Source organism: Vigna unguiculata, chromosome 11 (genome assembly GCF_037176805.1).
Source record: "Vigna unguiculata cultivar grain cowpea cultivar isolate G323 ecotype 2 chromosome 11, ASM3717680v1, whole genome shotgun sequence".
Classification (NCBI taxonomy): Eukaryota; Viridiplantae; Streptophyta; class Magnoliopsida; order Fabales; family Fabaceae; genus Vigna; species Vigna unguiculata.
The window spans coordinates 45,010,447-45,019,920 of NC_140802.1; the positions used below are offsets into that span (position 1 = coordinate 45,010,447).

The 9,474-nt window shown below is 34.1% G+C and overlaps 2 protein-coding genes across 12 annotated transcripts; one reads left to right on the plus strand and one right to left on the minus strand.

Annotated features, from left to right (window-relative positions):
- The first annotated feature begins 310 nt into the window (after positions 1-310).
- LOC114169164 (BTB/POZ domain-containing protein At1g50280-like) lies at positions 311-3,666 on the plus strand. 2 transcript variants are annotated; one of them, XM_028054203.2, is made up of 4 exons: positions 311-448; positions 631-701; positions 794-1,969; positions 3,027-3,666. In XM_028054203.2, exons 2-4 carry the CDS (start codon positions 639-641, stop codon positions 3,417-3,419), a joined length of 1,632 nt encoding a protein of 543 aa, XP_027910004.1. In that variant the 5' UTR covers positions 311-448; positions 631-638; the 3' UTR covers positions 3,420-3,666. The 2 variants fall into 2 exon arrangements, with proteins under 2 accessions (XP_027910004.1, XP_027910003.1); XM_028054202.2 differs by having other exon boundaries at positions 356-701.
- A 450-nt stretch (positions 3,667-4,116) lies between these two features.
- XRCC2 (homolog of X-ray repair cross complementing 2 (XRCC2)) lies at positions 4,117-9,474 on the minus strand. 10 transcript variants are annotated; one of them, XR_014986505.1, is made up of 9 exons: positions 8,938-9,474; positions 8,261-8,331; positions 7,814-7,876; positions 7,438-7,581; positions 6,413-6,497; positions 5,444-5,658; positions 5,269-5,338; positions 4,816-5,148; positions 4,117-4,507 (listed from the first exon to the last, which is right to left on the minus strand). XR_014986505.1 is itself a non-coding variant. In XM_028054204.2 (9 exons), the coding sequence occupies exons 1-8, from the start codon at positions 9,352-9,354 to the stop codon at positions 5,315-5,317; spliced, it is 939 nt and encodes a 312-aa protein (XP_027910005.1). In that variant the 5' UTR covers positions 9,355-9,472; the 3' UTR covers positions 4,579-5,148; positions 5,269-5,314. The 10 variants fall into 10 exon arrangements, 4 of the variants coding, with proteins under 4 accessions (XP_027910005.1, XP_085525053.1, XP_027910007.1 ...); XM_028054204.2 differs by lacking the exon at positions 4,117-4,507 and having other exon boundaries at positions 4,579-5,148; positions 5,444-5,541; positions 5,622-5,658; positions 8,938-9,472; XR_014986504.1 differs by lacking the exon at positions 4,117-4,507 and having other exon boundaries at positions 4,579-5,148.

Here is a 9,474-nt window from a genome sequence, read left to right on the forward strand (position 1 = left end):
TTTCCTGCACCAGACAAAATCTTGACATAAGCTTTTGCTATTCCTTCCACCAACACACATACACCAAAACATTTATGTGATTTTCTTCAATTATTTCACAAGGTACAACAACTTGTTCACTGCATGGAAGAATAGGGCAGATTAGGAAAATAAATACATAGGGGTATTAGCTACCTAGCTCCTGTGCCTCCACGTTTACAATAACACCAAAAATTTGTCACAGATGGGGACATGTACATGGGATCTGTCATAAAATAGCCAAAACTAAAACATTATCAATGGCACTGTGCACTCACGGCACAAAAAGTGTATTTAATAATAAACAAAATCATTATATAAAGAATAAAAGAGAGAGAGAGAGAGATGAGGAAGCAAGCATTGAAGTTAATAAGAGGGGTATGAGTGATGTTGCAGAGTTGTGGCTGAAACTTGTTCATAGTTTAATTGGGTGAGTTGGGAATGATGCAGCATATAAAAAATTAAACCACCTATTTGGGTTAGAATATTGATTAATAACATAAAAGCAGGCCACTGTAGGATGATAACAAGATTTATCTTTCTCTTTTGTCATAAAGGGTGCATAATCATATCCAAAAGCACAATTTTTTTATCAGTTTTCCTTCAATGCAGAAGTAGCTATGCCGAAGCCTTGTGACTTGCAAATCAACATCGATGGTCAGCAGATATTTCTCTTGAAAGAGGTATTCACTAATGTTTTCTAGAATGATATAGTACTGATGTCAACACTTAATTTTGTCCGGGAAATATTGATTCCGGTGTATTTATTTTGCAGAAGGTTATTTCAAAATACTGTGGAGGGTTGAAGAAAATCTTGAATCACAGAAAGAGAAGAGGTCATGGGAAGCAGGAGTTAGGGATTAGGATCAATGATTTTCCTGGAGGACCAGAAGGGTTTGAGCTAGTTTCAATGTTCTGTTACAATAATGGAAAAATACAAATCACTGAAGCTAATGTGTGTCTTTTACACTGTTGTGCTGTTTATCTCGGAATGACTGAGGAAATACTCAGCAACAATCTGTTGCAGCAAACAGAAACATTTCTTGAGAGAATCTTCAACTGGGAATGGAGTGACACACTTGTGATTCTCAAGAGTTGCGAGCGGTTTTATGCATATGCAGATGGTTATGGTCTATTGGAGAAGATCATCAGTGTCTTAGCCAAGTTTGTGCAGAATTCAGATTCAAACCTCCTCATGTCATCATCACCTTCAGCATCATCATCATCTTCTTCACCAGATACCAATTCTGCTAAAAGATTCTCTTTTTCATCCAAGAAAACTACCCCAGAGAAATTAAAGTCAACTTTGTCACGCAAGGCATGGTGGTTTGATGATTTGGCAACTTTACCACCAAACATCATTGAGAAACTTGTCCAGGCCATAGGAGCATACAAAGCTGATAACAAAGATTTAGCCCTCACAAGATTTCTGCTGCATTATCTGAAACTAGCCACTCAAACAAGAGTGGTTAATTGCAGCAACAACAGTGAGTATGGTGCTCTTGCAGAAACTGCAACTTATGGGGTGATATCTGTTGGAAAAAAGATGTTTTCTTGCAGAGGCCTTTTTTGGGTTTTGAGGATTGTATCAAAGTTTGGGTTGAGTAGAGATGTTAGAAGAGAATTGGAGAAAGTGATTGGTGGGGTGATTGAGGAAGCTACACTGGATGATCTTCTGGTTTCTGGGCATGACATGGGAGTTTATTATGACATTAATTTGGTGATAAGATTGGTTAGGGTTTTTGTTGATATGAATGGTTCTGATTCTGATGATGGAATGTGTTTACAGAAACAGAAAAGGGTTGGTAGATTAATTGACAAGTATTTGAGAGAGATATCTCCTGATCAGAACCTCAAGATCTCTAAGTTTCTTGGAGTAGCAGAATGTTTGCCAGACTCAGCAAGGGATTGCTATGATGGAGTCTATAAAGCCATTGATATCTATCTTCAGGTGAATAACACATACTCTTTTTCCCTTGATTTTCATATGCATCATCTTCATGAATGATCATAGTAATGAAAAAGATCAAAGAGATAACTGTTTTACTTGAGAAAGCAAATTTTTGGTTTTTATTTGTTTTTTTTAATAAATAACTAAAAAAATATTACAGTACCTGGTTTTTATTTTGCTTTCTGACACTAAAATCTGTACAAAAAACAATGAAGATCCCTGATTATTTAATTCTCAATTTGTTTTTATTTTTCTTTTTAATTAGTTTTATTATACTTATATACATACATATTCTTTTATTATATAAACATAAACACATGACTGTATTATGTGACATATGCAATCAACCAAAAAAGAAAGAAAGAAAGAAAGAACAGGGAAGGGACCAGGATACATACAATCTTATTTAAACATTTCCCTGGATTCTCAAATTTTTTCCCCCATCTTTCTAAGAGCATCCTTCTTCTAGGAGCTTCAATTGTAAAAATATTATATTGAATGCTGTAGTGTAAAAATTTCATGCTAAAAATTTTTAATCCGTATTTTGGTCATTTCACTTTCTTTTGTGGTTTTCTGTTACATAACACGGGGAGTGTAAGAAAATATAATGAAGTCAAGGCGTGCGATCGGATTTGGAAAATCTTGAACCATTTCTAATAATAAATCCCCAATTCCAAAAGTAATATAGAACGGGAAATTACTGTAAAAAATATAGCTTTAATTTCTACAATCTTACCATAAAAAAAAAAAATATATATATATATATATATATATATATATTGCCTACCAATAAAAATCCACGGAAATATATACTGTTAATAGATGACAATATATATTTCCTTTGCACTGTTAATATACAGAGTATTCACGACTAAAAAAACTAATATTCATAAGTTTCATTCATCTCAATATTCTGAATTCTTGCTTCCAGCTCAACATTACTGCATTTAGCTGCTAAATAAAATTTTGTTCTTTCTTTTATACTACCGTATTTGACCAGAGTACTATATAGAGTGTTATACTAAGTATTATTTTGTGAACCAATAATGATTTGCAGTCTCATCCAAGTATCACATTTGAGGAAAGAACGAGACTGTGTAGATGTCTTAATTACAGCAAGCTCACCTTTGAAGCAAGTAAAGATCTGGCCAAGAACCCCAGAATACCTCCGAGGGTTGCAATGCAGGCTCTTATTTCTCAACAATCAAAAGTTCCGACAACTGATTACGTAACTGAGACTCCAAGAGTGAAACCTTCCCAATTAGTATTGTACAATGAAAAAACCAGAAACAGCATCACCCAAGAGAAAAAAGACATGGAACTGAACATAGACAAGATGCAGTGGGGAGTAATAGAACTGGCGAAATTACACAAGGAAATGAACAATCACGTATCGAAGTTGATCTTGCTTGATCCTGCTCGTACTTCATCCTCACCAAGATTTTGTTGAGTATCTTCATCTTCTGTAACTCTCCACCTCTATCCAAGATATTATGGTATTTCTGGAATTGTAAAAAGCTGTAATTGTAATTTTATCTTATATTTGCTTTAGAACTTCAACGCCGTACATGGAATCAAATAGTAGAGTTTTCGTTGCATACATCAATATTATGGGATAGTTTTCTGCGATCAAGAGAAATAATGTTATTGTGTATTAAGTGCTAAAGGTAGTAAAGTTTTGATTGCTTCCAATTTCATTGTTTTAGTGCATATGTAAGCTTGAGATATAAGAGTTATAAAATTGATCTAGTGGTAAAAGACAAATGGGAGAGCTCTCAGGGATTGTGAATTCAACTCTCCTACTAATAAAACTAACAACTAACATTTATCTATAAAAAAAAGTTTGGGACATTTTTTGAATAATAGAATAAAACAATAATGAAAGGGTGCAGGAAGAGATGTTCACAGTTCTGTTCTGAATGATAATATGTTTCAGAACAAACCCTTTTTAATATTTTGTTTCAAAAAGTGCTCCAGTTTTATTTAAATCAGTCAAATTTCTAGCTTTGCACTCTGTACCATGACCCACTACCTTTTAGTTTGTAGGGAAAGAAAATTAATCTGGCTGTCCTTGTTTCCTAAAGTTGTTAGCCTCTGGTTATACCATACAGGGAAAAAGGAAAGGAAAGAAGATAGAGACAAGTAGAGGAGTTATCACTCACGATTGGTATTGTGTGCTTAAAAAGAAAGGCCTTTCCTAATTTCCTTTGGAATGTATGTAAACATGTGGTGAGTGGAGACCACAAAATTACTTACTATCCTTCCAAAAGAGTATGAAAAGGAAGTTCTTTCCTAATTTCCTTTGGCTTTTACAATTAGAAAGAATGAAAAAATCAAATAGAATGAATGAGATGTGTGTAAGTATGTGGTGAGTGGTGCCCACCAAACTACTTCTTTTCCTTCCAAAAGAGTATAAGAATGGTGGGGCATATGGAAATTCTATCATCACTGCAATCATTTCCCATCTTTTGCAAATATGCTATCAAAGATGGATGAACTTCAGCCTTCCAATTCAACCTTTATCATTTTCTCTACGTCCTAAAAGCACATAACAAACAAAGCCAAGAATAATTGGTACGTGTAATGTATAAAGATTAACAACAATGCAATGATCACATAAAAAAGGTAATTTTATTTAAGGAGTTCACCGAATTACAATAGAAAGATATTTTCCTAAATAAAGAATATATTTGCGTCCAAAAAAAAAATACTCATGATATGAATTATGAAGCATCGGAATTTCAAACGCGCAGATGCTGATAAGTAGCAGATATGAAAAATGTAAGCAAAATGAAGCTCAACTATCAAGCATGAGTTCGTGCTATCTAGGAGTACGAATTAGTCACCATCAGCAGAAAGCCCCTGAAGCTTCCAGTATTTGGTGTGATTGAACTTTGCACAATAATTATGTTTTAGAAAATGTTTGATGTTTGATGAAATATCTTCAGCCAGTGCTTTTGTCCCACCGTTTTTTCCCGTTGTATAGGATTGAAAAATGGTCATTCTTTCTGGAACAGCTAAGTGGAACGGAATTCCTCTTCAGTTTCTCATGTGACATAATATTGATCACAAATAAACTTCACAATACTTGATTTGATTGATCCTGTGACTGTCTGTGTCAGAATATTTCCAGTCAAGAAGTCACACTTTGTTCTTGTAGTGAATCTGTACTACATCAACTAATAACACAAACAATACAAAATTTGAAAGCAAATAAGTAAGAGGACTACTAAAGTAATAATGATAGTGATAATATACTTAAAAAGTTCAGAAGAGATTTGACACAGTAATTTTGTTACCTGCCACTGCAAGGATAATCATAGACATCCCTTCGCAACAAGTACTTTATGATTGGACAAAGACACCAGCCTACAAGCTCAACAAATTAAAAAACTAAAGTCCAACAAAAAATCCAAGTTTAATTAATAACATTAGAGTTGTTCAAAAACAATGATCCACACATCATGTTCTTACATCTTTCACTACAATCCTGTCTGGAAAACTCAATTTTGGCAATAACCATTCCAACGAGTAGGCTGAGTTTTGATGATTGGTTGTACCGGGATGCTCATCTGAAAGGCAAGAATAAGCTGATAACATGGCTGATGACAAAAGCAATTCTCAATTAAAATAGTAATAATGGAATCCAAACCTGAAGAATGGATAAGTATTCTGTGTGTAACAAAGGACTGAGACAGTTGAAGGAGCAGTATCAAATTAGAAATCTTAAGACTGAATTTCAAAATTAAGCACACATATTAGAAATTAACAAAAAGAAAGCATTAGGAATTAATTTTGGTCCCTTTCTTCAACCCAGGAAAATAAAATGCATTAGAGAAGCCATAACAACTGTTAATTCATACTCAATATTTAGAAAAGATTCCTTCTGTAAACAACTGTTATTACATCAAATAACTAAACATAAAGTACAAGAGAAGATTATTTGAAGCAGCACCTGAAATTTAATAACTAAACAACTGCTTTACATTTAATGACTGCTATATTGTCATACATAATTAAATTATAATAAAAAGCAGAAACCAGTGATATTGTCTCACATCCAGGTCCTGTTAGAATATATTTTCTATAGTACAAATAAAGATAATTGTGGGTAGTTATCTATCATAAACTTTTCCAATAAAATGTTTAAGAATATCTTCATTTTATATAAGAGGCTTGCCAGATACAAGGCGTTGGGTTATCTATATAATTGTAAATCAATACCTCGGATAATTACTCTCAACTTCTCCTCCTTTCCCATCTCTCCCACCACTATAATTATTTCCTAGCGTCCTTCCACTTCTAACATTTTTAATTGATATTTCAGATATCGTTTCATTTTTAGGCCTTCATCTATAAAACATAAGATCTTAGTAGAATTTTGTAATGGGTATGGGACACGCATGACAGAAGTATATGATATACTAGTAGCAAAACTTCTACCTGCCAGACAGATGGCATGTATTCACGATACTGAAAATTTTGATGGTTTCTTGTCATATTTTTTGAACATCTTTCTTCCATGTTCCTGTTATAGGTATCATCATACAAAAATGAAGAAGCACAACTGGGATTAGAACAGATAATACAGCCTACGTTTTATTAGTGGCTGATCAATGAAAAGCAAAACAAGGATACAAAAAATATTCTGTTGAAAAACTATGAAGGCCGATTGGGTTTCACTAAATTATCTTGGCTTTACAATGTGTTGAAAAATATTACAGTGAAAATGAGGGAATAGAGGCGTGAGAAATATACTTATAAGAGAAAAAAGGACACTGAAAACAGGAAGGAAGCTTATATGACAACAAATACTTTTTTTTAAAATAAAGATGAGAATGTTCTTCCATCACTATACAGGATATAATCCTAACTAGGTTAATATTACAACCTGTGCCAATCATATGCCACATTCTTGATATTGTTAAAAAATAAAGGGGAATAAATACAAAAGTAAGTAGACCAAACCAAACCCATTAGGAAAACCTAAAATGTAAAAGACCACGTCTATCTCTACAATAATCATAAGACATGCAAGGAGGAATAGCCCCCACCAAACGAATGCTAAACCTCTAAAACAGTGGTTAAATAAAATATCACCACACTAATTACCTTCTCTTAAAATATGAGAAATCCATTCTTATTTTATATTACAGGATAAAGTATATGGCAGTGTTGTTCTCAATCAATTACCCCATGACCAGCCTCCTAATAATTAATAGCAACCAATCCTCTGACAAATAACCCTCGAAATGGATCAACTCCTCCTTAACCCATAACTGTAGTAAATAGTTTTTAATGCTTTTGACACGTTGCACTGTGTTATCAAAATCAACAATGAACCAATAAAAGATATCTTCCTGATCATACAAGATTTTAGGTGAAACTCAAGAGTTCTTCAAGATTCTCTATATCCGGAAATTGAAAGGATCGTGTTTTAAATTCCACAACCATTATATATGACTCACCCTTTGACCTCATTTGAAGCTGTAGAATATCTATTCCCAAAAATCACTGACTTTGTGGCCATAATAAGCATAGGGTGCACCTGAAGAAGTTTTCTAATGTTCTGTACTACAGCTTCTGACACAGTCTGAAGGAAAAGTTTTTTTCTGCATCACATGATATCTACAAATTAAAATCAATATATATCTGAACCAATGATACACACTTTCTTCTTGTTTTGTATCTACAAGTTTTCACACTTTAAGAAAGTTAAAGAGGGACAATTTGATCACTTAAGATTGAAAATTCTGAATTAAATCGATGCTCTGAGAACTTTAAAACATGAGGCCAAAACACAGCCACCATCTACAAGGAAATACCAACATATGTATAACTTACTTGCTGGTTTGTCTTTGAGACAAGAACATTGATGCACGATCCATCCAATGAAAAGCTCCAATGCTGCCAAATACAGTTCACTCAGTCCAAGTTTTCTTATTACATAATTTATTCAGAGCCGATACAGCAACATTGAAAATAACAGTTGGAACCTATGAAATAGCCGCATCATTCCCCACCCCACAACTATACACAATATCTCCAGATTTTTAAAACGAAAAGTTATTTAAATGGCATTCCAATATATCAAAGGAAACCGCAGAAAAAAGAAAAAAAGAAAAAGACTTTTATGTTTTACTGTAAGATGAGCCAGCCGAACTAACAATAGCATAAAGATCACAACTAAATTGAGCAAATAGAAAAGCCACCAAAAAACAAGAGCAGTTTATTTTACAAATCATAACAAATAATAAAGTTGATAATTCGAGAAAAAAGCAAGAAACCAGCCTGTCAATCATGAGCACGTGAACACCAACTCCGTGAACTTCTTTCTCCTTCTCTAAGCGACAATGCAATGTCTACAGCAGAACAAAATGAATAAGATACATTAACAGAAGTAGTGATAAACACTGATGTAGCAGTGCAGAAAGAGATCCTAGATATAATAACATGGTCTAATTACTCATTTGATTTTATACCTCCACAATCTTTACAGAGTAGTCTCTACCTACACACATAAGGGTGAGAAAGAGATGGGTTGAGCTTATCATTGCCCTAATCTGACCTCAAATTTTGATTATATCATTATTTAAATTTAAACACAACTCAATCAAGACTAAAAAATAAATGGAACAAACCGGATTAACCCAACTTTTTTAATGTAATATATAGATCGTATCAGTATGTATGACGAAATAATAAAATAGAAAAAAAAAAGTATAAAACTTAAATTCTGGTGTATTTTATAATAAATATTATAAATAAATAAGTTCCTAGTAAATATAATATCTTGTTATAGAAAATATTGTCTATTAAATATAAGAAAATTATTACTAATGTATACTTGTTCAACTAAACATACTAGGATACAAGTTAGTAAAACTAATGCACTACAAAAGTACAATTCAATTGTATGGTTTGTATCACAAAAACATAATAAACGATAAAAAGGAATAATGGTTTACCCTGAGAGTGTGAAGAAACTCAAAGCTATCGTAACAACGGACATACAAAAAACGGGCCATGCAGAGACGGTACAAGGCCTGATCATAAGAATCCGTTCCGTGTTGCGTGATGCGATGAATGAGCAATTGAGAGAAGCGCGTGATGTCGAAGCGGCAATCGAGGTCGAGAAAGAGGACCAAGTGGTCGAGGCCTCCGTAGGGTTTGGGGAGAACGGAAGTGATGGCGGCGTGAATGAGAATTTGAGTTTTGGCGGAGGGCGACGGTCCCACAAGCTCCAGGACGTTGCCGACGCGGAGAGGAACCCTATGCAGCGGCGGAGGAAACACGAACGGCCGCACGCTGCTCACTCTGCTCAGCATCTCCGCCGCACTCTCATCTCCCTCAATCCACTTTTCAATTTCCTCTTTCTCTTTCATTTCTCTTCTCACTTTTCAAATCTCAATTCACCTTTGCATTATTTCTTAATATTTCTCACTCCCACGCAAAGCACACCTCTTCCCGCCTAATAATCCTGCTCACAACAATAACGATTTCGC